The sequence below is a fragment of the Puma concolor genome, chromosome A3 (assembly GCF_028749965.1).
Source record: "Puma concolor isolate L17-30 chromosome A3, mPumCon1.1.hap2, whole genome shotgun sequence".
NCBI lineage: Eukaryota > Metazoa > Chordata > Mammalia > Carnivora > Felidae > Puma > Puma concolor.
In genome coordinates this window covers 54,262,209-54,289,567 of record NC_141669.1, presented here as the reverse complement: position 1 = coordinate 54,289,567, position 27,359 = coordinate 54,262,209, and the positions used below count along the sequence as shown (strand labels likewise).

Genomic DNA, 27,359 nt, shown 5'->3' with positions numbered 1-27,359 from the left:
TCCACCCTAACCCCAGAAAACTGGGCCCGGTTGAACCCAGTACTTGCACAAGCTGAGAGTCAAACACAGCTTTTTCCTCCTCCTAACCCACCCTCCCACAACACTCACCATGACAGGGATCTCCCAGGCCCAGGTTAGGACCCTTGCTTCAACCTTAGCTTGCAAAAAAGGCTCCACTCCAGCTAATAAACTGTCCCCCCACAGCCACCATGTTGCAGTAACAGTGGCATCCCCCTTCCCCAATCCCCTCTCAACCGATAACACAACCTACAGCAGGTTGGCCCCATTCAATTAGCTTGAATAGCTTCATGCCAAGGAAATCGCTGCTTTTATTAAAAATAAAAGCACACAAGGCAGGCAATGGGCTGTGAAAAGTATGAGTCTGGTGTAATTATGAAGGTCGAGGTTAAGGTTACCAAAAGAGACATGCAAAGATTTCCAGAAAGCCTGGAGGATAAAAAACATATATTTACATATCTATAGATACACAGATGAACACACATGTAGGGAATTTACACAGCAGATCTAAATAACATCTTCTCCAACAGAAGAAAAATAAAAATCAGATGTCACTCTCAAGTAATTCTTTTGGCTAAAAAATAAAAACTAAAACAGGAGGAAGAGGGGCCTAGTGGACTGGTTTCAAAATAACCACATTCATCTCGTGTAATTTCTGTTATCTTAGCTACATCCTGGGGACCTGATTACAGTTGGGTCAGGAAACAAAACTAGTCAAATTCACCAAGAGCCTTGGCTATTAGAAAAACATATTCCCATTCTTTGAAAATCCTCTCTTCCTCCAGTGCGTGCTCATGAGAGTGGGAAAGTTGGGTAGGAGAAACCCCTCTCCCTTCTTAAAGGTACTCCATCTCCACCCTTCAGCCCTCACATCAATATTTCAAGTTTAAGGAGGATGACAAGCCCAGCACCCTACATTTGATGTGAAGCTTTACACTTTCACACATACGTTTTCCCTCTGATCCTTGTAATTCAGTGAGGCAGACAAGAATTGGCTTGTCAATTTTTAAAAAATAATAAAAGGTCACTGAGGTAAACAATTTCCAGCAACGTCCTTCCACCCCATAAGCCCTGTCACTTCCAAACCTCAGTTTTAAAATTTTCAAGGACAATGATTCACTGAGCAAGGGAAGGGGGAAGGGGGAAGGGAGGGTCAACTGGTCAAAACCCATTCATACACTGAACAACTAGAAACCAGTCTTGCTGCATCAGCACAAGATTTTAATTCACGGCGCACTGAAAGAGTCCCACCATACCTTCCGCCAACACCTCGTCCACAGTGACCTGCTGTCGCCCAATGCCAAAGACCCTTCCGATGTAGCCACTGCCCAGGCCCGAGGTGCTGCCCCCACCTCCGCTGGAGCCAGAGCCCAGGCCAGAGCCGCCCTGCTCTCGCCGGGAGTCGAAAAACTTCTTCATCTTGAGAATAGGAAGCAGTAAAGCAAAATACCGAAGGTTTCTGGATTTTTTTTTTTTTTTTTCTAAGAAAACAAGAGATCCAAGGATTTCTTCTCGGATTTCAGCTCGGAGAGGAGCCACCCGAATCCGGCCGTGGGGGTGGGGGCTGAGGGAGGATGCCAATAGGAATATGCGTGTCAATCGCGCCGCGGTCCCCTCCTCCTCAAGAGAGCGATTCGCGTAAGTTTAAACCTGTGATGACAGAAGAAGAGAGGATGAATCAGTAACGCACTTACGAATTCAACCGCTGAGCAAAAGCCATCATCCCGGGGAAACGCTTCATGCATTTTCCTAGCGAGAAAAATTCTGGTGCTGAAATCCCGGCAGAGCGCCGGACCCCGTCCCCGCGGCTCGGAAAAAGGAAGGATCTGGCCGCCTCGGGCAGCGCCGACCCAGCCGATCACTGCCTTCCCCTCCTCCTCGGTCTCCCCGCCGCCCCGCGAGGCAGCATCCCGGCGGCACCCACTTGAGAAGGCTCGGCGGCTGGCGCCCAGCTACCAGCCCTGCAACATTGTCACGGCCGCGGGGCCGGCCTGCGACGCGGAGAGGAGGCGGCGCTGCAGCGAGAGCCGGGGCCGCGTTCGGCGCCCGCCCGCCCGCCAGCTGATCCCCGGAGCGCCCAGCGGAGACTGACCCGCCGCCCCTCCCCCGCGCGCGCTCCCGCCCGGCTCCATCCACCCAACCAGGAAGTGAACCGCCGCCGGAAGTGCCTCTCGGGACGGCGCGGCGAGGGGCCGAGGCCCTCCTATTGCTGCCGCCCGGTCGCGACAGACGAGAAGGAGTCGTGGGAGAGAAGGGGACCCAGGAGGGGGTGTCTCAGTGTGTACAGAGTTTTGTAAAAGAACTTTTATCACCCGATCCGCGGTGCACCATGGGAAAGGTAGTTCGGCGCAAGCCACCGGCTGGACTACAACTCCCAGGATGCCCCTGACGGAGCGAGCAAAGCGGCTGCGGTGGCCTCCTTGGCCTCGAAGGTGGTTAGTGGGGTGGTGCATTTGTGGGGATTCGGTTATTTAAACATATCCGGTAAAGAAACCGCCAAGGACTAGGAAACTGCTGTATGTTCCACCCTTTTGAAGCCATCTTACTTGCGGTTTGACCTCCCTGCACAAGGAATTCTGGGGGTTGTTGTTTCCAAACGGATCGAGAGGCTGACACCTGAAGGACGCGGCTTAACCGCTTAGCCTCTGGCCGGTCCTGCGGGGCTTACCGACGTCACCTGGGCAGAAGGTGGAAGAGGAGGGGTATTCGGGAGAATTTTGCTGGCAATTGGTCCGAGGCCACAGTCGAACGCCAACTCTGAGTAGAACCTGTGCCCTTCCGCCGCCAACCTCAAAAAGCCGTTTTTGCTCCCAGATGTTGTTGAGAACCGCTCGGCGGTCAGCTCTGAGCTAGGCGCAGTGAGAGCGCTTAATAAGACGGTGTCCCGGCTGGGAATCTACAGGCAGGACTCAAACCGAGAAACTTAAACGTTGTGTTCAGGGCAGATTCTAGGGTACCAGCAGATCCAAGCCGTTGGCTGTGACCCCAAACTGGGGCTGGCTCGTCTGCCGACAGTGACCCTCAGTTCTTCCACGTTTGCTGATGCTGTGGGTGGGCCTTACCTTCACATATCCCCTCACACAAGAACCCAAGACTGATCTGTTGTTATTTCTTTTTCACTCAAGATTCCCTCCTTCCTTGATGCTGATTTTTACCCTGATACCGCCTGAGTGCCAAAGTCCACTTGGCGGACAATGTGATTTTCATCTGCCAAATGCAGAAGACTTGGAAGGCCAGTTACTACCCTTCTACATCCCTAGATTTCCTGATGGACGGTGCTTAAGGTAGTTCCAAATCCTTGCTCCCTCCCCATCCATGATTTTTCTAACTACCCGAATATAGGTTCTTTCTCACCTCCACTTACTTGCTCTCCCTAATTCTCCGACCGCGTTCTTGACTTGTACTTCGTCCCAGAATTTTTCAACAAGCATTTAAGGAGAGGAGAAAAGGGTACTGTGGGGGGGAGTGGAGGCCGGGGGCGGGGATGGTTCTTGTTTTCTCTAATCTGAATATTGAACTGTGCTGTGACTGGGTTGGCAGCAGCCTTGCTGTGCTTTCTCTTTTCCTTCTTCCTCTCCTCCTCCTCCTCCTCCCCCCCCTCCTCCTCCTCCTCCCCCCCTCCTCCTCTTCCTCCTCCTCCTCCTCCTCCCCTTTTCAAGTAGTGCCTTTGCAGTTAAGCTTCCTGTGTAGAGACAGCATTTCTTCTTCCAGAGGGAGTCAATGTTGTCACCTCAGTTCACAAATTCATGCAGCCACCTCCAGGGTGGAATGCAGCACCTGCTAAAACATTCCCTGAAAGGAAGCCCAGGGAGCATTTCTCTGCACTTGCCTTAAAAGGCTAGATTTTGTCTTAAGGAAGTTTGGAATAGACCTTAAAATAGATGGGAAATCTCATTTGGAATTAGATTCATTGACCTCCATCTTTCTCTACATCTATTGATCTTGACTGACTTTTTAAGTTTATTTATTTATTTTGAGAGAATGAGTGAGTGTGAGGGCTCTGGAGCAGGGGAGGGGCAGAGAGATGAGAGAGAGAGAGAGAATATTCCAAGCAGGCTCCAAGCCCAGTGTGGAGCCCAACGTGGGGCTTTATCTCACTACCATGAGATCACGACCTGAGCCAAAATCAAGAGTCAGTTGCCCAACTGACTGAGCCACCCAGGTGCCCCTTGACTGACTTTTTTGAAGAAATTCTGTTGGTCCTAGAATCTGTTTCTATCTCACTTTTTACCTTCCTAGACATTCCTGTTACCAGACTAGGCCAGACTTAGGCAAATTCCAACTCTCACTTCTGAGATACAAAAACTTGTTTTTATCTGATAGGATTAAGGTAGCTAACAAGCAGCCATCTGGACGATTTAAGGACGTTTTTAAAGAAGCAAAAGAAAGAAAAAAACATTAGAACAATGGATTTCTTGCTTTCCATTCTCTCAGAGACTAATATCAATTACAATGATAAAACTACAGTTTTTCATCCTTTACATATAACAAGTTATTTGTTGGTAATGTTGAAATAAGGTAGTATTGTTTTACTCATTTTTTTTTAATTTTTTTAATGTTTTTATTTATTTTTGAAGGAGAGAGAGAGACAGAGCATGAGCTGGGGAGGAGCAGAGAGAGAGGGAGACACAGAATTCGAAGCAGGCTCCAGGCTCTGAGCTGTCAGCACAGAGCCTGATGCAGAGCTGAAACTCACGAACTGGGAGATCATGACCTGAGCCAAAGCTGGACACTCAACCGGCTGAGCCACCCAGGCGCCCCTGTTACACTCATTTCATAGATGGGGGAACTGAAGCATAGAGATAAACGACATGCCCAAAGTCACACAGATAGTGACTGGCAAAGCCAGGGCTCAAACCCAAACATTTTGGCTTTAGAGCCCAGTGCTTAACTAGCTACACTGAACTGTCAACTTAGAAAGAACAACTATAAACTGATTAAAATACTTTAAAATATTTAGAAACATATTTAGAAACAGCAACAGACCAGGAAACAGGGAATCTTTGCCCTCCATAGCTGTGCCCCTAGACCACTTATATCTCTGGACCTATTTTCTCAGCCATAATACCAGTGCTGTCCTGCAACTCTTAGTAATTCTCTTGTTCCTGAGTGTAGAATAATCAGATTTTTTAAAAAATCAAAGATCAACCACGATAATCTCAAACTCCTCCCACACTTTCTGTATAATTTGCCCCACCCTTCCTTGTGTTCCTTCCTATTCATCTTTTTCATGTATATTGTCACCTCAAGTACTAAAAGTCAGAGAGCAGCCTTCTACTTATCTCCACTTATCTCCTCGAACACTCAGTACAGTAGTTTGTATCCTTACCAGTTCTTAAATAAGCCAAGTAATTGACTTCAAATGAAATATGACATAGAAGAGAGCAATCTGATTAAGGTAGAAAAAATTGATTTGAAGTAGTCTGAACTAGGTAAGCTTGAACTCAGTCCAGGAGATACTATGGATAAATAATCAAAAAGAAGAGGGAAAGAGACATTACCGTGTATTTTCCATATGCTAGTTACTGTCTTAAGCACTTAAAATATTATCTTGTTTAATCCTCATGTATGCATCTCTGTGAGGTAGATACTATTACCTACTATTATTAAAGTAGATACTATTATACTATTATCCCCAGTTTTATAGATGAATGGCGAAGATTTTATTAGTAGCAGAGGGATGTGTATGGTTTGTGAGGTTTGCAGAAAATTATTTGTTCTGTGATGTGGCTAACTCATGTCACAGTAAACCCAGTTATGGCAAATGTGTGGTGCATCCTTAGAGGAAATCAAAGGGAAGGGAACCAACATGAATTAACTACCTTAACTAAGGCCCCCACTGTGTTGGATATTTAATTATATCATATCATAATACACCTATGAGGTGTTCATTGCTTTTATTTTGTCAATGTGGAAACAGGCTCAGTGGGGTTAATGTATGTCAACTGTTGCTACATAGAGCCTATAAAGGGCAGAGGCAGAATCAAAACCTGACTCACCTCAAAACCTTTGTAATTTTCACTATACCATGTAGCCATTCTATATTGCCAGCTTTTAGTCCAATGGAATTTATTAGAAATGCAGATTATCAGGCCCTACTCAGATCATTAACTGATTATTAAATAATGAACTAATCTAATGCATCACTTAAGGGAAAGAACTATATACATTTTTCTCCACTTTTGGTTTAACATTTTTAAAAACTTTTTTTAAATTTAAATGTTTGTCCTGTTCAACTGAAGTATAATTGACATATTTATCATCATTGTCTTTTCTCCAGCACTAAAAATGATACACAGGGATACAGTTTTCAGAAATTCATTTTCAGCAATTCCTTAATGCTTAATATGAGAGCAGAGGGTTAAAAGTGAATAAAATATAATCCTCACTTTCAAGGAATTTCAAATATCCTGTAAAATTAAGTGTATTAAAATGATAGAGGGAACTAACTCTGGTAAGAAAGGCACAATCAGAGTAAAAACAGCTAGAATATATTTATGTAGGGACAGGGGCAGTAATCCCCTTTCACCAACCATCCAGGTGATTCTGATTCATATTCAAGTTTGAGAACCACTGTTTAGCAGAAGGGAAATTATGACAACCATCTTCCTCCTTTGAAAAGGACATTCATTGTTTTTTGTTTTCTGGTTAGAAAAGTAATTACATAATCATTGAAGAAAGTAAGTCAGCTCAGAATAAAAATCACTCAGAGATAACTGCTATTGACTTTTTTTTTTTTTTTTTTTTTTGCATTGACTGATTTCGTGAAGCTCAAATTTTTCAGGGACTTTTCAACATATCCAGTCCAACAGCCTATTGGAGGTCTTAATCCCCTTTCTCTTTTTAGTTGCCCTATAAATCTTTCAGCTATTCCTCCTGCTGTGTTTTGCTACTTACTGTTACTGCAGAACTTTGAATGTGCCTCCATTATAGCCCAAATCAGTTTGTAGTGTCATTGTTGGTTAACCTATTTATCCCTTCAGGATTACATTACACTCATCTTTCTTTTTTTTTTTTTAGATTTTTAAAAAATGTTTATTTATTTTTGAGAGAGAGACAGAGTGAGAGCAGGGGAGGGGCAGAGAGAGGGAGACACAGAATCTGAAGCAGGCACCAGGCTTGAACTGTCAGCACAGAGCCCAATGTGAGACTGGAACTCATGAACCCCAAGATCACGACCTGAGCCAAAGTCAGAAGCTTAACCGACTAAGCCACCCAGGCGCCCCCACACTCATCTTTCTGTCCTAAGCAATGGACTCACACATATGTAGCAGATGTTTAATAAATATTTTGAACAAATGAATTAGTAACTCAATGGAAAAAAAATCTATCAAAATACTGAAATGTATTTAATGCTTCTTAGCAGCGTCCTAATTAGATTTGAGCTCTAATAGTCTAATTAACCACAGAAATGTTCTTTTAGAAGAATTTTTTCTAAAACTTTCTAGACCTGAAAGTCCACGTTTAAGATCAGTAAATCTCAGAGGATTAATAAAGAAAATGTATGGGTTATTCAGTCCTCCCTAACAACGTAAAAGGCACCTGAGACATTCTAGGTCACTCATGTTTCTACTTTCTCCAGCAGTTTATTTAGATGTCATTAGTTTAATATCAATTTACCTTGAATTTTCATTCTCCTCCAGCAACTACTGCATTTCTCTGCACCTCTTTCCAACAAAGTTCATCAGTGCAACTGTCTATCCTTGCCATCTCTACCAATTCTCATTACTACGTCCAATAAGCAGTTCTCAGTCCCTTTTTAAAGAATTCATTTTATTTAAGGGCGCCTGGATGGCTCAGTCAGTTAAGCGGCCAACTCTTAATCTCAGCTCAGGTGTTGATCTTAGGGTTGTGAGTTCAAGCTTCGTGTTAGGAATCTATGCTGGGTGTGAAGACTACTTAAAAAAAAATAAAAATAATTTTAAAAATAAAAAATAAATAAAAACTCATTTCAATTTATTTAAACAAACAGACAAAAAACCCAGTTCACCCATTTCTCCCACCCGTCACCCCCTGCCTCTGGCAACCATCAATCTGTTATCTGTACCTATGAGCTTAAAATACATGTTTTTTAGATTCCACATGTAAGAAAGATCATATGGTATTTTGTTTTGTCAGACTTATTTCACTTAGCATAATGCCCTCGAGGTCCATCCATGTTGTTGCAAATGGCGAGATCTCATTCTTTTCTATGGATGAATAATATTCCATTGTATATATGCCACAATTTCTTTATTCATTTTCCACTGATGGACACTTAGGTTTCCTTATCTTGGCTATTGTAAATAATGCCGCAATGAACATGGGAGTGCAGATCTTTTTGAATTAGTGGTTTTGTTACCTTTGGATAAATACGCAGAGGCAAAATTGCTGGGTCATGTGGTATTTCTATTTTTAATATTTTTGAGGAACCTCTACACTATTATCCATAGTGTCTACACCAACTTACATTCCCACCAGCAGTGCATAAGTGTTCCTTTTTCTCTACATCCTCACCAACATTTGTTATTTCTTGTCTTTTTGATATTAGTCATTCTAACAGGTGTGAGGTGATACCTCATTGTGGTTTTAATTTGCATTTCTCAGATGATTAATAATATAGATCATCTTGGGGCATCTGGGTGGCTCAGTCAGTTAAGCATCTAACTGAGGCTCAGGTCATGATCTCATAGTTCATGAGTTTGAGTCCTGCATGGGATGAGCTTGAGCCCCACATCGGGTGAGCATGAGCCCCACTTTGGGTGAGCCCTGCTCTCTCTTTCTCCCTCCCCTCTCTTTCTTTCACCTGGAGGACTCTCTCTCTCTCTCTCTCTCTCCCTCCCTCTTTCCTCCTTCCCCTCTCCCCCTCTCTCTCCCTCTCACTCATTTGCTCCCTCTGTCTCTCTCAGGAAAAATAATAATAATAATATAGAGCATTTTTTTATGTACCTATTGGTTATCTGTATGGTGTGGGTTTTTTGGAAAAATGTTCAGATCTTCTGCCCATCTTTTAATTGGATTGTTTGAGGGTTTTTTTTTCTTTTGGTTATTGTTGTTTTTTTGATTTTTTTGTTTGTTTGTTTGTTTTTTGCTACTGAATTGTATGAGTTCTTTATGTTGTGGGTATTAGCCCAGTATCAGATATATGATTTGCAAATATTTTTGCCCATTCAGAAGGTTGCCTTTTCATTTTGTTGATGATTTCCTTTGCTGTGCAGAAGCTTTTTAGTTTGGTGTTTATTTTTGCTCTTGTTACTTTTGGTGTCAGATTTTTAAAAAAATCACCTCCAAGATCTATGTCAAGGAGCTTATTACCTCTGTTTTCTTCTAGTTTTATGGTTTCAGGTTCAAGTCTTTAATCCACTTTGAGGTAATTTTTGTGTATGATGTAAGATAGTGTTCCAGTTTCATTCCTGTATTCTTATGCATGTTTTTCCAACACTATTTATTGAAGAGAGTTTTTTCCCCATTGTATATTCTTGGCTTCTTTGTATTAAATTAATTGGCCATATGTGCATGGGTTTATTTCTGGGCTCGCTGTTCTGTTCCAGTGATATGTTTGTTTTAGCTCAATACCATACTGTTTTAATTAGTATAGTTTTGTGACATAGTTTGAAATTAGGGGGCGTGATGCTTTTGTTCTTCTTTCTCAAGATTGCTTTGGCTATTTGGGGTCTATATGGTTCCATACAAATTTTAGGATTTTTGTTCTATTTCTGTGAAATATGCCATTGATATTTTGATAGTGATTGTCCTGAATCTGCAGATTGCTTTGAGTAGTATAAATATTTTAACAATGTTAATTCTTCCAATCCATGAGCATGGAATATCTTTCCATTTATTTCTGCTATGACATTTTGATCAATTTCCTTTTAGAATTTTTTTCTGTATATGTATACAGTTGGGTTTTGTTTGTTTTTTTGCCATATTGAATCCCATTGCATATTTGACATATTCTGTTTTTTCATTTAATAGTTTCTCACTTCATTATATATTCCCCAGAAACATTATTTTTAATGAATGCTTAATGATCAGTTCTTTACTATTGAATATTTTATTGTTTTATTTTCAAATTTTTACTGTTTTATGTATATATTATATATACGTATATTACATTTACATATTATATTATATATATTTATATATGTATTTAATTACGTTTCCTCCAGGAAAATTATACTGATTTGCTCTCCACTCTTTGATTCAGTTAATATACATTAAACACTTACCATGGGTTATACCCCAGAAATTTTATTGCAATGAACAAAATTCACTCCTTGACCTCAAGGAACGTTTGGTCTGAAAAGAAGACATTGAATCCTAGGTATTCCCATACCCTTGCAAAACACTGAATTTGTACAGTTAAAAGAGAAATCTATCCCATTTTGATAGGTAGAGATGGTGCTCATTGTTTTAATTGCCATTGTTTAAGTTAGTGAGCTTGGACACTTTTTCATTGACAGGGACTCTCTCTCTCTTTTTTTTTTTTTTAATGTTTATTTATTTTGAGGGAGAGAGACAGGGTGTGAGCAGGGGAGGGGCAGAGAGAGAGGGAGACACAGAATCCGAAGAAGGCTCCAGGCTCCTACTGTCAGCACAGAGCCAGATGTGGGGCTCAAACTCGCCAATCGCGAGATCATGACCTGAGCCAAAGTCGGACACTTAACGGACTGAGCCACCCAGGCACCCCAGGGACTCTCTCTTTAACCAAACTTAAGCCAAGTTCCTCTGAGTCCTCTTTTTGACTAGATCTCAACCTTGGGCTCTATGCTTGGCCCACTTAATCCAGATTTAGCAAGAACCCTGCTGAGTCAGTTTAGAAAAACTCCCCCACCCTTGATATCTGATCAAATTTCTCATCCCACACTCTCCATATCTTATCACCTTGGCCTGCCTTCAGTAAGAATCCTATTGAGTCTGTCTAGCAAGAATCCCCCTAACCTTGATGTTTCTCCTCATAGTAATTTTCTATCCACTGACCCCCACCCTTGACTATAAATCTGTACCTCTCCTGGTTGAATTTGGACTTGAGCTCCATCTCTCTCCCCTACTACAAAACCCTTATTGCAATAGTCCCTCCTGAATAAAATCTTCCTTACTGTCTTTGACAAGCATCATGAAAGTTTTTTCTTTAACATCATATTCATTCATCAGTTGTTTAGTTAAGTACCTGTTACATGCTAGGAGTTGGAAACATGATGATAAATAAGGTAAATGTATCCCTTCCCTTACAGAGTTTATAGTCTAATACTCATTGGATGTGTATATTTCTTCATTTTAAAATTAAATCCTTTTCCATTTTTCTATTGGAGCATTTCTTCTTAATAGTTGATTTGAAAATGTTCTTTATGTATTCAATTCAATCAGTTTACTCAATATTGAGCTCCTCCAGTGTACAAGGCACTGTTCTAGGTTTAGAGAGGATGATAGGGTACAAGATAAACAAGGTTTCTTCTTGTAAGAGAGTTTACATTGGGTCAGGGTGAGAAAAACACAATAAGCAAACAAGTCAAGGAAAATGTTAGATAGGATTGAATGCCATACAGATAATTAGACTAGGGTGATGTGATAGAGTGTCTGAATGACTACTTCAAATTGGATGTTCAACTCTATATATTAAAAAAAAATTTTTTTTGTTAATGTTTGTTTATTTTTGAGAGAAAGAGAGACAGAGCATGAGCAGGAGAGGGGCAGAATCCCTCCCCTGAGAGAGAGGGAGACAGAATCCAAAACAGGCTCAAGGCTCTGAGCTGTCAGCATAAAGCCAGATGCAGGGCTCGAACCCACAAACCTTGAGATCATGACCTGACCTGAAGTCAGACATTTAACCAACTGAGCTACCCAGGCACCCCTCACCTTTTTATATATTAACAACATTAATTAAAACCCACTTCACATAAATGGGAAACCTTTTTCCCCAATTTGATCATAGGCTTTTTTTTTATAAGTTAAGACTTTTTCTAGTTATAATACATAATCATTTTGTAAAATGATTGGAAATATAGAAAAGCAGAAAGAAGAAAATAAAAATAATTGATCTTATTATTCACAAGTAAACCCTACAACAGTCAGATGGATATCCTCCTGTCATTTTCAGTATGCATGTAAATAACCTATGTACTTGTGTGCTAATAGTTTTGAAAAGAATATACTGTACTACAGCCTGCTTTTTCCACCATGCCAAGGACCTCTAACAGGCACTGAAAAATTTTAAGTGATAAAATGATAAGCAAAAATAGACATGAGGTTTACATACTTAAAAAATTATAAAATTTTCAATTTAGCTTAGAGTAGGCAAGAAGATGGTTGGGCTATAAATGTTAATCAAATAAATAAATGTAAAATTTGAAGGTAAAAATTTTATCTCATTAACCACTCTATCCTCAGCACATAAAATAGTTCTAGGGAATCAGTGGTTTATTTTCATTCATTTGTATTTTTCATTCTCATGAGTATAAAAATATTCTGTCTCTTTTTTATTATATCCATTTCTCTTTCCAATTTTGTATGTTTATGTTTTCTCTCATTTAATAATTTATCAGACCAACTGTGTTTTCAAAGAAACTGGTAGATTTTTAAAAATCAACTGTGGAGAGTTTTCTATTTTCTAATTCATTATTTTCTACTTTTATATATCTTTTTCCTTTAGCTTTACTTAGCTTTATTTTGTTATGTTTCTAATTATTCAGATGGATATTTGGTTTATTTCCTTTTTTCTTATTTCAAAATAAAACCATTATAAGCTCAAAGTTTCGTTCAATCAATATAGCTTTCATGTGTCACAGAAGTTTTCACTTGTCTCTCATCAAATAAGTTCTAGATACTGTGACGGTGCCTGGACAGTGCCTGAGCCTCACATTAGATGTAGAGATTACTTAAAAAAAAAAAAATGTTAAAAAATAACACACACACACACACACACACACACACACACACACACACACAAGAAACCTGTGGATGTGTCTTTGTTGCCCTTACAAGTTAGAGAGAAGATACATTGGTTAACTATAGAATTCCTGAACATTTTTTTTTCCTTCAAATCTTTAGAAATTTCCCCATTGTCCTCTAATGTTTATTGTTACAGAAAAGTCTAAAACCTTCCCTTTTTTTGTTCCTTTATAGTAAATTTTACTGTGGGATTCTTTATCCTTAAAATTCAAAACTTACAGGAGTAGGTCTAGGTAGTAGTTTCTTTTAATTAACCATGCCTATAGATTCAGGTGTTTTTTTCTCCTTAAGGAAGTTGTGTTCTATTATATATTAAAATACAATCTTTGATTATTTGCTTTAATTTTTTTAAGTTTTTATTTATATCAAAGTTATATTTGTCATAGTTTAAAGAGTCAAAGAGTTCCCTCTGGTTTGTTGTAAAAAACAGGAGTCCCCCATTCCCTTCCCTCCTATTTCTCCTTTCCAGGAAGTAATTATTCTCACCTCTCTTGGCTGATTGTTTTGGTGTTTGTATTTAAATAATATGCCTTTATTGCCACATTTAGATTTTTTAACTTTTTGACATAATCTATTAATTTCCCACTATGGTAGAAAATAACTTTGCTTCCTTTTTTCTCCAGCATCCACCACATTCAATTACTGTTCCCATGTCCATCTTGCAATATGGCTATATCATAATTATGGTTAGATTAGTAGTCCGTGTTTACATTATCATTAATAAGTAAACATTATTCACAGCTGAGCCACAGGGTATGATTATTTCTTTTCTTTTGTCATTTAATGTTTTGGTTTTCCTGGAGTCAATAACTGTCTTCTTTTTTCATTTTCTTAGTTTTCTATATACTTTTTACTAATTCAACTCCGAACTCTTACCCAGCTGTCAAGATGATCATTCACTTTAGGTGTCCTATCGATTTCATCTTTCTATATATTTCTAGGAGTCTTCTGACTGCTTTAGTTTGGCCTGCTTGCCTTCTGAGCCTGATAGGCAGTTGACATCCTATGATTTTCCTTCACCATCATCTTGGGAATTCCCTTTGCCCTCCTCCCATGCTGGAACCTCTGTTTTCTGTATCCCGTGTCTTCTTCCTGCTTCATCCTCTCATGTTGATGGAGCATACCCCCAGTACCTTCTCTAGAATAGTGTACAGAAGGTAAATTTTTGGAAAAATACTATGTTTGACATGTTTTTATTCTACTCTGACATCTAATTATTTGGTTAATATACAATTCTCAGACAGAAACAATTTTTTGCAGAATTTTTAAGGCATCACTCTGTTATCGTCTAGCTTTCAGGGTTGTTCTTAGGCAGTATAAAGTCATTCTGATAACTGATTCTTTGTATGTGAATCTTCCGCTCTCTCCCTCTCTCTCTTTCTTTCTTTCTTTCTTTCTCACTGCCTATAGGATTTTCTATTTGTCCCCAGTATTATTCTAGAAATACATATCCTGCAGTTTTGGAAATTTTTCTTAAATTATTTCACTGATGATTTTTACTCATCTCTTTTTTCCTTTTTTCTTTCTTTTTTTTTTTTTATTTTCTCCTCAATTTTCTATCTTTCTGTTTAAAAAGATTTTTTTTTTGGTGGGGCACCTGGGTGGCTCAGTCAGTTAAGTGTCCAACTCTTGGTTTCGGCTCAGGTCATGATCTCATGGTTCATGATTTCGAGCCCCACATCAGTCTCTCTACCGAGAGTGAAGATCCTGCTTGGGATTCTCTCCCTCTCTCTGCCCCTCCCACACACACTCTCTCTCTCTCAGAATAAATAAACTTAAAAAATAAAAATATTTTTGTTTGTTTTATTTTACTTGTAGAATAAGTTCTCACCTTTACCTTCCAGTTCTTCCATAGAATATTTGAGATATTTATCATATTTTTAATTTTAAGAACTCTTTCTTATTCTTTTCTTTTTTATATGATTCTGTTCTTATTTCATGAATATAATATCTCCTTGAGGATTAATGATTTTTGTTAGTTTATTTTCTTTTCCTTAGGTGGTCGCTTAGAGAAAGATCCTTGCCTTTATTTATTTAGCTGACTTGGTCTCTTTATTTCATATCATGATTTTGCCTAACGTGATAAACCTTGACTGTGTATTCAGATTTAAGACTGGGGATTTGATAACCTGACTGGAAACTGAGTGCTTAGATAGGATTTGTTGACTGTAATCAACACTACAGGGTAGCTCTAAAGTTCATTTCTTTAGACCTAAGCTGGTCAGATATCCCCAGAAAAAATGCTTCTAATATACTGCCTGGAGGCAAAGACCAAGTCATCTGTGTTAGAGAACCCCGTCAGGGGAGAGACTGAGAGGAGCCAGAATGCAGCGTACAGTTGCTTAATCTCAGCATCAGTGCTATGCTTTGGTTTGTCAGAGGAGAGCTCCTCTGTTTTACTCTTTTCAGAGAAAAACTGTTAGTCTTTTACCAGGACTGGAGAGGGCAGTCACCTGGCCACTCAAAGGCAGGGGGAAGATCCAGACTGCTTCTTAAACTTTCAACCAGTTCTTCCACAGGTATCTTTTACAGCCAACTCCAGAGTCTTTTGGAGACTCGGTAGTATACATAAAGTTTATTGTCAGCTTTCTCCACTGCTGCCTTTGGAGGTACTCTTCTCTGGTCTGCTAAATATTTGCTACTCTTTTATTCTCTCAAAAGTTTAGTGCTGTTGTCCCCTGTACTTTTTTGTCTTGCTTTTATGGGTTTATGCCCCTAAAATCTCATATTTTCTTTGCAACGACTGTGTACATGTCAGATCTCCATTCTCTGTCCTTTTGAGTCCGTGATCTCATCTCTCATCAGTGTCATGCCTTTGTTCATTTCCTCTACTTTCTCAAGTTTGCCCAACATACCATTCAGCTTGTTATTGCTTCTAATGTAGCTTTAAATTGTACATTTTAGTTTCCTTATAGGTTCCCCTTACCTTATCTGCCTTCCTTTGATTCTTACCTACCTGACTCCCAGTTCCCCCTTTTCATGTCCATTTGTATGTTTGATCTATTATCTCCTTTTTGTGTGTGTCCACTTCTTTTGAATTTTTATTACAAATATAAAGTCGATGCTTTTTTAAGAAATTGCTTTTAGTAAATCTTGTTCAAAAGGTAGCCTTCTACATCTTGAGTGCTGAATTTTCCTTTTTTATGTGGTAGAATCCTTTCATAAACCTATCAGAGTTTTTTTTTCCTGTTTATTTATCCTTAGATAAGCAATGTTATTATGAGTCTTAATCTTTTTCTGAGTCGCTTAAGGTTGTTGGGTGAAGCTAATGGCCATCTACCCGGATGCCTTCTTAAATTGGGACTCAGCCTTTTCACTTTGGAAATTTGTTGCATTGACTTAAACAGGCACATTAAAGAATTGAACTAAGATGTACTTGTTATAAGTGATATAAAATGTAAACTGAAGTTCCTGAATTGGTCAGGGATGAATGTCCCTGGCCCATCCTTAGTGAGGCATGTATTCTTGAGATCTCTCTGCCATCAGTCCATATCCTCTTAGTTAGACTTTGAAGGTGAATGGTCTATGTCTAGGGAACAATAGGAAGCTACCCCTCATCCACATGGGCATTAAATCTAGGACTCTGGTCTAAATGCTTGAGCACTATTTGCCTGAATACTCATTGAACACCAGCATTAAGGATGTACTCCTAGGCATCTTATTCTGACTGCTTAGAATTGTGATACTGAAAGTGTGGTCTGTACAGTAGTGCCACCCCTTTAACCCTTCCTCGTGGGTCCACAATGAGATAAGCCCAGGAATTGATAATCAACACTTATAATATATACATTACACATAATTTACAATATCACCAATGTACATCACCAACACTTTGGAGATGAAAGGGGATATGATTCTGCATCCCCAGTTCTAGTATGTGGCGTTTTTCCCCCACACCACTAATTCTCTGACACCAGCTGGGTATCCTACAGTTTTACTCAATTCTGATCCTATTTACCTAGAGATAGCATCGGGTCCCACAGGTTATGGGCTCAGTCCTACAAGACTGCCCACCCCTTCAGATGCCAGTCACAAGCCGGGTTGCCCCCTGTGCATATGACTGACTGATTATAAATCGGAGGTTACAAAGACCCCCCTCCTTGGTTCCATTAGTATGTTACATGGGCTCACAGAACTCGGAGAAACATTTTACTTTCAAGATCACCATTTATCATAAAAGGATATAATTCCAGAATAGTGAGATGGAAAAGATGTGTAGGACAAGGTACATGGGAAGGGGCACAGAGCTTCCATGCTCTCTCAGAGTCGTTCTCATGGCATCTCCACATGTTTACCAATATACAATCTCTCTAAAGCCCGTCCAATTGGGTTTTTATGGAGGCTTTATTACATAGGCATGATTGATTAAATCATTGGCCAATGGCAATTATTCAACCTCTGGCCCTGAGCCTATCCCAGGAGGTAAGGGGAGGAGGGTACTGAAAATCCCAACCTTTCAGTCACATGGTTGGTTCCCCTGGCAACCAGCCCCAGTCTTTAGGTGCTTTCCAAAAGTCACTTTACTGACAGAAACTCAGGTGTGGTTGAAAAGGAGTTGTTAGGAATAAAGACACCTTTATCACTCCTATCACTTTGGAAATTCCAAGGGTTTTAGGAGCTCTGTGGCAGAAGCAGGGATGAAACCCAAATACATATTTCTTATTATAAACCACAGTATCACAGGGGACAATTAATACTTATGCCAGAACAGTAGATATCATTTGTGCTTTCCACGCAAACTGGAATATGGTTTCTTCATCCTTAGATTTTACTAGTGGTGGAGCCCTGTGGACACACCTATCAAATGACCTCCTGAGTCTGTCTTTTCCTGAGTGTAATATACCCTAATTCCGAAATGCCAGACCCCACACACTGATAATATAGCCCCACAATTACACTTAAACCCCTTGTGCCTACCACTTCCTAAACCATTCCTGGAAACTGACTTGATTGGACACTGGGCCTTGCCCACTTGACCCAAGGAGAGATTTTCTGCAGTGACTGTCTTTCCCCAAGAGGTATCTTTGAGGCTCTAGTCCTTAGCCATACCTCAATGAGGAGTCTTAATATATCATTCAAGGTCATGACCTTTGAATAAACCATTGAATGCTGCATTGACCTCAATTCAAGTGCTTCTCAGCAAATATTTTCCAAATAGTTCCTTTTGCACTTTGTATAACAAGAGAGCAGATTAGACCATGTTGAAATCTACAGTCTTTCAGCTGGGCCTCTGCTAGGAATATCTGTGAAATATCATGCAGTACTTGGGAATTATTATAATGTTCTTCAAATGTTTTCACTGACATAATCACTAATTTCATTTATTTATTTTTTTTAACATTTATTCATTTTTTAAAAAATTTACATCCAAGTTAGTTAGCATATAGTACAACAGTGATCCCAGGAGTAGATTCCTTAATGCCTCTTACCCATTTAGCCCATCCCCCCTCCCACAACCCCTCCAGTAACCCTCTGTTTTTCTCCATATTTCTGAGTCTCTTATGTTTTGTCCCCCTCCCTGTTTTTATATTCTTTTTGTTTCCCTTCCCTTATGTTCATCTGTTTTGTCTCTTAAAGTCCTCCTATGAGTGAAGTCATATATTTGTCCTTCTCTGACTAATTTCACTTAGCACAATACCCTCCAGTTCCATCCATGTAGTTGCAAATGACAAGATTTCACCCTTTCTGATTACCAGGTAATACTCTATTGTATATATATATACCACTTCTTTCTCCATTCATCCGTCGATGGACATTTGGGCTCTTTCCATACTTTGGCTATTGTTGATAACACTGCTATAAACATTGGGGTGCGTGTGTCCCTTCGAAACAGCACACCTGTATCCCTTGGATAAATGCCTAGTAGTACAACTGCTGGGTTGTAGGGGAGTTCTAGTTTTCGTTTTTTGAGGAACCTGCATACTGTTTTCCAGAGTGGCTGCACCAGTTTGCATTCCCACCAGCAGCGCGAAAGAGATCCTCTTCCTCCGCATCCTCACCAACATCTGTTTTTGCCTGCGTTGTTATGTTAGCCATTCTGACGGGTGTGAGGTGGTATCTCCTTGTGGTTTTGATTTGTATTTCCCTGACGATGAGTGATGTTGAGCATTTTTTCACGTGTCGGTTGGCCATCTCGATGTTTTCTTTGGAGAAGTGTCTATTCATGTCTTTGGCCCCTTTCTTCACTAGATTATTTGTTCTTCGGGTGTTGAGTTTATAAGTTCTTTATAGATTTTGGATACTAATCCTTTATCTCATATGTCATTGGTAAATATCTTCTCCCATTCCATCGGTTGCCTTTTAGTTTTGCTGATTGTTTCCTTCACTGTGCAGAAGCTTTTCATTTTGATGAGGTCCCAATAATTCATTTTTGCTTTTGTTTCCCTTGCCTCTGGGGACATGTTGAGTGAGAAGTTGCTGTGGCCGAGGTCAAAGAGATTTTTGCCTGCTTTCTCCTCGAGGATTTTGATGGCTTCCTGTCTTACAGTTAGGTCTTTCATCCATTTTGATTTTATTTTTGTGTGTGGTGTAAGAAAGTGGTCCAGGTTCATTTTTCTGCATGTCGCTGTCCAGTTTTCCCAGCACCATTTGCTGAAGAGACTGTCTTTGTGCCATTGGGTATTCTTTCCTGCCTTGTCTGTGGGTCCATTTCTGGGTTCTCTGTTCTGTTCCAATGATCTGAGTGTCTGTTCTTGTGCCAGTACCATACTGTCTTGATGATAACAGCTTTGTAACACAGCTTGAAGTCTGAGATTGTGATGCCTCCAGCCTCAGTTTTCTTTTTCAAGGTTGCTTTGGCTTGGAAATTAGGGATCTTTTCTCGTTCCATACAAATTTTAGGATTGTTTGTTCTAGCTCTGTGAAGAATGCTGGTGTTATTTTGATAGGGGTTGCATAAAATCACCTTTTTTGCACCAAAGATGTCTTCAAGAATTATTTCTTGGGCTCTGGAAATCCCCACCACCACTCCAAAACCCCATCAATTATATTTCACTACAGCAAAATAAACTTAAGTTTTTAATCTCTTATAAGTTGAAATCTCTTAAGTGTTAAAAAATTCTTCTGGTTGGCTTTTCTGTTTATCATGACAATTTTTAGCTTATACAATTGGTTAAAACAACAAATGTAATACAAATTTTAGTAATTTGATAAAAAGCAAAAATATTTTGGGAATGCACTTCTTCACAGAGTAAATGGGCTTTTTAAAATTTAGTTCATTAATTCCATCAGTTCTATGCCTGTTTTTTATTTTTAAGATGCAAGCCCTGGGGAAAATTTTTTTTTTCTTTTTTCTTGAGTAAGCTCCACACTGGGACTTGGACTCATGACCCTGAGATCAAGACCTGAGCTGAGATCAAGAGCTGGACACTTAACCAACTGAACCACCCAGGTTCCCCAGAAAAATTTTGTAAATACATAAATGGATGAGACTTGAAGAACTTTTCCTTTAGCCCTATCACTTATTCCTTTGCATTCCTGAGATATTCACACACACAAAATTCAACGGGATCTACTCTCAAAAATTACTTCTAACAATGTATCAACTTTAACTTAATTAGTTCTCTTAAAATTTGACCAAAAGCAGAAAAATAGAAATTATCACTTGTAGAAATTTGTTATTCAGTCATTGGAGCCACTTTCTTCCTCCACTTCTGGGAAATAAATAAAAAAAGATTTTACCAAGATTTAGCACAGGACTGCTATTTCTTTCCCTTAGAGATATCTTGTTTAACCTAATATTCTCAAAAAGTGTTAAGAAAATAGAAGTAATGTTAATTTCTTTTTTTCTCTATCCAGAAGTAATATTAATTTCAAAGCACCTTTGCCAATATAATATTTCTTAATAAAATGCTATTTTTATAAGGTGATTTAAATATATTTTTGTTAAAACCATGGATATAAATTTTACTCATTTAATTTATGAAAATATTTGACACATAATCTAACTAGTGAACTCAGTCCTCTTTGTCAAACCACAAGGTAAGTCAGACTTACTTTGTGAGTCAAGTCTAGCTTCCTTTTTTCCCCAACTTTATTTTCAATACAAATATGTGTTTAAATGTATCAAAAAAGATTATAAAGCATTGAAAAGTAAATTATAGATAGTATCTAACAATATTACTAAAAGTAATCAAGTTTAAAATAATATAGGTCTACTATAGCTGGCTTTCCATTTTAGGTTAAAACAAGATGAAAAGAATACACTATTTCTTTGTTACTATTTTGAAATAATGAACTGAAATGTGTAGCTAAAGTTATAAGTAAGTCTAGTTAACTAACTAGAATTTAAAGTAAAATTTTAAGGAAAAAAATAGACATTAAAAAAATTTTTAATTAAAAAAACTTTTTAATGTTTATTTTTGAGAGAGACAGAGCATGGGTGGGGGAGGGACAGAGAGAGAGAGAGAGAGAGAGAGAGAGAGAGAGAGAAGAGAGGGATACACAGAATCCAAAGCAGGCTCCAGGCTCCAAGCTATCAGCAGAGAGCCTGACGCAGGGCTCTAAATCCCGAACCGCAAGATGATGACCTGAGCTGAAGTCAGACGTTTGACAGACTGAGCTACCCAGGTGCCCCAAAAGTTTTAAATTAAAAAAAAATTTTTTTAAGAATTTAAAAAATAAAAATAAAAAATAAAGTTACAAGTAAGTCATTTATTAAGCAAGGGGTAGGATAAGAGGCACTGCATGCATTTTGTTAAATTTGTGGAACGTATGAAATATAAGTGTTTAGCTTTTCAGAATAAGAATCATGTATCAAAATCAGAAATAGCCCTGTTAACTCTTTAGATATCATGTTGAAACTTTGTGTGTATTTAACAAGAGAGAAAGGTTACAAACTGAAAAATTATAGGCCTGGTAGCTAGCATACACTTTAATTTTCTATTTTAAATAAGAGAAAATATTAAGCATTTAATTGGATGAAACAGATATTTCATTGTATTATTTATAAAATAGATTTTAATTTATAGAATCACACTGAATTTTTTTTAAATAAGTTTTTCATCAAAAATCATGTATAGTAGTCCCAGAAAACACTCAACTTATATTTAAAAGAGTTAGTGTCACCAGCTTATCCTGCTTATTCAGTATGAAGATGCCTTTCTTTCCAGCTACTGATGTGTCCTAAGGATGAGTGTTAAGAGTAGCCCAGTGGAAGGTGCACCTGGTGGCTCAGTCAGTTAAGAGCATCCTAGTGGATGGGGCGCCTGGGTGGCTCAGTCGGTTGAGTGTCTCACTTCGGCTCAGGTCATGATCTCACAGCTTGTGAGTTCAAGCCCCATGTCAGGCTCTGTGCTAACTGCTAGGAGCCTGCAGCCTCCCTCAGATTCTGTGCCTCCCTCTCTCTCTGCCCCAACCCACTCGCATTCTGTCTCTCTCTCAAAAATAAATAAACATCAAAAAAAAAAAAAAGAAAGAAAGAAAAGAGTAGACTAGTGGTACCTGGGTGGCTCAGTTGGTTAAGCATCCAACTCTTGATCTCAGCTCAGGTCATGACCTCATGGTTCGTGGGTTTGAGCCCACATCAGACTCTGCTGGCAGTGCAGAGCCTGCTTAGGATTCTGTCCCTCCCTCCCTCTCTGCCCCTTCCCCACTTGCGCTGTCTCTGTCTCTCTCAAAATAAATAAAAATAAACTAAAATAAGAGCAGCCTAAAAGAACTGCTTATGTTTAAAAAGTTCCTTATAGCCTTCAGTATTTTTTACCAACACTTTGTTTTTCCTTCATGGGACTCCTCAAAAGTGATGCCTCCTTTGACAGTGGTGGGGGTGTGGGTAGCAGAGGCAAAGTCATTAAATACAAATTGTCATTACTCCTCCAGACTCATACTGAATTAGGTACTTCCCAACATGAACAAAATATTCCTTTTCTAACCTAGCTTCACCCTTAAAAGAAATAAGTGTAAAATACAAAGCCTTCAAGTATAGTTTTGGTGATTTGATTAGTAATTAAACGATGTTTCCTGTATACCAGTATTTCCCATCATCCTTTTGTTTGGCTGTTTGGAGGGTTTTGCACAACGAGATAAATGATGACAAGTATGCCTTCCTTTTTGTAAAGTGAGAAAGGGCTATTTTGAAAGGGAAGGTGGGACAGAGTCAACATAAACCTTTATCACAGGTCAATTTTAGGATACAATTCATATGAAAATGGAAACAAGTTAATTCCCCTAAAATTATATGCTCATGACCCCCTTGGCTTACAATGTATGCATTCGTCCCAACTTTACCATAGTTAATGTGTTCCTAAGACATTTTTCAGAAAACGTAGAAATTAATAGGTGCCGATGGTTCTGGAAATATGGAACATCTCCCATTATAAATACTTAGAACTGCTGGATAAAGTATAAGAAAAAGTCTTTAAATAGACAGCTGAGCTTGCAAGAAAGAAACGCTGCAGATAACAGAAAGGAAGCAGGGGCTGAAATCTGAGGGAAAAGGCCCCAGCTACCATTGCAATTTCTGGGGGTGTAGAGGGGTGGGGAGTGTTGCCATAAGCTAGGGGACTTTAAGGCATATGCAAAAATAAGAAACATGGTCTTGGACCTGCTCTAGATAGGGAATTGGAACAGAAGTCTCTATGAGAAGCTAGAACTTTCAAACAGTGACATCCTCAATGAAAAGGTAGTAAAAAAAATCTCACCAGCATGGGGAGGTGACAAGAAAGTATATATTTCTTTGCCCATGCACAGGGTAAGAAACAATTTTTTCACTGAAACATCAAAAACCCAGGCCTACTTCTCACATTGGTTTTGGCTTTGACTTAACACTACCCTTGTAGTCAGGAATCCCCAAATTAAGAAATCAACATAATAATTGATCCCAAGACAATGGAAAACCCTGAGGCACTTATAGAAGCAAATGTAAAACCATTCTGGAAGGGTGCTCCTTCACAAGGTCACATGAGAGTCTCAGGTAATAAAACCAATCCAGGCCAAAAAAAAAAGAGTTTTATAATAAAAAAAAAAGCATAAAACACAAGAAGAAATCAACCGTGAGCTCAGTTAGGAGACATAAAACATAGACATAAAAGGAGAGATCAAAACCCTAAGATTAAAGGAATGACCTTATGAAGAAACATCAGATGGATGTAGGGAACCACCAAAGATTTCAAAATTTAGAAATGGAAGGACAAAATCCTAGAAATTTAAAACAACTGGTTAAACAGCAGATTACACAAAATTGAAGAGGTGTACTAATTAACTAGAAGCTCTGAGGATCTTAGAAGGCAGCAAAAAAGGATATAAAAAATATGAATGAAAAGTTTAGTCATGGAGAAAAGGTACATACTTATAATAGAAGACAGTAGGGAAGGGGTGCCTGGGTGATTCAGTCTGTTGAGCAACGGACTTCAGCTCGGGTCATGATATCACAGTTCATGAGTTCGAGCCCCGCATCACGCTCACTGCTGTCAGTGCAGAGCCTGCTTCAGATCCTCTGTCTGCCTCTCTCTCTGCTCCTCTTTGCTTGTACTGTCTCCCTCAAAAATAAATAAAACCTAAAAAAAAAAAGAAGACGACAGTAGGGGAGACACTATCTTTAAAATGATAATGGCTGACAATTTCCAGCACTGATAAAAAGATGTAACTCCTCAGATTCCAGAAGCACAATAGGTCCTATAAAGTAGAAATAAAAGTAAATCCATATGTAGCTACCTTCAGTAACAAAGACCTAAAGATTTAAAAACTCAAAGAGAAGAAATAATTATCCCCCAAGACACAACAATTAGAAGACTATTCACTTATAAAAATTAATCCAGAATTATGTACCCAGCTAACGCATCTTTCAAGCATAAGCATGAAATGAAGGAAACTTCAGACCAAAAAGAAAAAGTCTGAGAAAATTTGTACTTATAGACCTCCCCCCCTAAAAGAGCTACTAAAAGTTGTATTCAGAAGAAGCAAATTAGTCTCAGAGAAAGAAAAGGGATGTAAGAAGGTGATTAAAAGAAAGCAGATTAGGACTTTGCCTTTGTAGATAGGCACAAACACCAAAGGAAAAATAAAAAAGATTAATTGTACTTCATCAAAATTGAAAAGTTCTTCAAAAGACACTATTAAGAGAATGAAAAATAGCCCACAGAATGGGAGAAAACATTTGCAAATTATATGTCTGATAAGGGACTTGTATCCAGAACATATAAATAACTCCTACAACTCAACAATAAAAAGACAACCTAATTTTAAAATGTGCATAATATCTGAATTGTTATTTCTTCAAAGAAGATATACAAATGACTAATAGATACATAAAAGATGTTAACGTCATTAGTTATTAGGGAAATACAAATAAAACCACAGTGAGATACCACTATTAGAATGACTAGTAAATGAGACAACCAATAACAAGTGTTAGCAAAGAACCCTCATATACTGCTGGTAGAAATGTAAAATGTGCAGCCAGTGAAAAACAGCTGGCGGTTTCTCAAAAGGTTAAACATAGCATATATATCCTAGCAATTCCACTCCTAGTTACATACTCAAGAGATGTATATACATCTGTATACAAAAATATACATGAATGTTCAGAGAAGCATTATTCTATATTATACTATATATAGTATATAATAGCATATATAATATACGTTATAATATGTATTATATATAATATAGTACATAACAATATATAAGCATATATACTATAAACTACAGTATATTAGTATATATTGTATATTATGTAAATTAGTATATAACATATTAGTATATTATGCCAGCCAAAAAGTGGAAACAACTCAATGTCCATCATCTGATGAATGAATAAGTAAAATATAATCCATACAGTGGAATATTATTCAGCAATATAAAGGAATGAAGTATTGACATGCTATACTGTGGATGAGCCTGTAAAGCATTATGCTAATTGAAAGAAGCCAGTCAGTCACAAAGGACCACATATTCATTCAATATATATGAAATATCCCCAATAAGCATATCTATACAGGCAAGAAGTAGATTAGTGGTTTCCTAGGGCTGCAGTTGGAGCGTTCTGTTGGAAGGAAATGGGGAGTGGCTGCTCACAGGTACAGGATTTCTTTTTGGAGTGATGAAATGTTCTAAAACTGATTGTTATAAAGGATACACAACTCTGCAAATATACTAAAAACCACTGAATTGTACATTTCAAATGGGTGAGCTGTGTGGTGCATGAAAATCTCAATAAAGCTATTGAAAAAAAGTCCCGTGAGAGTGTTATAGACTACAGGGCACCTGGGTGGCTCAGTCCGTTAAGCATCTGGCTCTTGATCTCAGCTCTGGTCTTGGATCTCAGGGTCATGAGTTCAAGTCCCATGTTGGGCTCCATGTATCATAGACTAAGATTTAGTCTAATTTACAAAGTACTCCAGCCTGTCCTTAGAGAAAAGGACAGAATATTCTGTAATGTGATGTCTGGGAATGCTGTGACAAAATTTATATAAACTCTCTCTCCTTTTTTGTCTGTTGGTTTTCTCCTCTCTACACAGCATATTATTTATTCTTTGTTGTATCAGTTATCCCTGGACACAATAATCTGATGATAAACCAACCTGAAGACTTATTCTTGTTTCTCACATGTCTATGGTAGCTAAGCCATTATCTGATCTTGACTCATTCATGCGTCTGCAGTCAGTCATTGATCTTGGCTGGGCTCTCCCACATGTTGGAGATTGGCTGGCTGTTTTCTGGACTAGGATGGTCTCTGCTTTTCTTCACCTCTCTCTTACATCCCTCAAATGGACAAGCTGGGGCAGGTTCTCATGCTGAGGCAGAGATGCAAAAGTGAACAAGTTCAGTGCAGAAGAGAGCAAGCAAAAATGCACAGGTGCTTTTCAAGCCCCTGCTTGTTTACGTCTGTTAACATTCCATTGGCCTAGATAAGTTACATGGCTGAACCCTTAGTTAGAGGGTAAGGGGACTACAAAGTTACAAGGCAAAGGGTATGGAGACAAGGAGCCCTTAATGTGGGCCATTAATATAATACACAGTTTGTGTTTGTATAATTTTTGCTTATCTGTTTAATAAACTCAATATAGTTGGGGCACCTGGGTGGCTCAGTCGGTTAAGGTCAGATCTCATGGTTCATGAGTTCAAGCCCCACATCAGGCACTGGGCTGACAGCTCAGAGCCTGGAGCCTGCTTGGGATTCTGTGTCTCCCTCTCTCTCTGTCCCTCCCCTGCTTACACTCTGTCTCTCTCTCTCAAAAATGAATAAACATTAAAGAAAAATTTAAGTAAAAAATAAAAATTAATAAACTCAATATAGTTTATTTCACATTGTGAATTTAGTCTTGAAGTAAAGAATTATCTCTTGAAGTAAAATTTCTTTTGTTGTTACTTGTTATTACAGAAGTATAATGAACAAAGAAAATATAGAAAAGTGAAATGAGCATAAGGAAATGTGATAATTTCCCCTACCTATAGCGACCATCTCTCTTGATGTC

The 27,359-nt window shown here is 38.7% G+C and overlaps 2 protein-coding genes across 18 annotated transcripts in view; one reads left to right on the top strand and one right to left on the bottom strand.

The window, feature by feature from the left end:
- AAK1 (AP2 associated kinase 1) overlaps nucleotides 1-2,121 on the bottom strand; it is a 172,172-nt gene extending 170,051 nt beyond the window's left edge. For 4 of the 17 annotated variants that reach the window (XM_086700938.1, XM_086700943.1, XM_086700939.1 and 1 more), the window contains exons 1-2: nucleotides 1,943-2,121; nucleotides 1,275-1,668 (exon numbers count right to left, since the gene is read on the bottom strand). In XM_086700938.1, coding sequence (XP_086557064.1) covers nucleotides 1,275-1,437 — 163 coding nt within the window. In that variant the 5' untranslated portion in view covers nucleotides 1,438-1,668; nucleotides 1,943-2,121. The remainder of the gene's footprint in view (nucleotides 1-1,274; nucleotides 1,669-1,942) is intronic. The other 13 variants (XM_086700932.1, XM_086700940.1, XM_086700937.1 and 10 more) reach the window with 7 other exon arrangements.
- Nucleotides 2,122-2,996: 875 nt separating this feature from the next.
- Nucleotides 2,997-27,359, top strand: part of ANXA4 (annexin A4) — a 159,266-nt gene continuing 134,903 nt past the window's right edge. Inside the window, exon 1 of the mRNA XM_086700949.1 lies at nucleotides 2,997-3,302. The gene's annotated coding sequence lies outside the window, so the exon portion shown is untranslated. The remainder of the gene's footprint in view (nucleotides 3,303-27,359) is intronic.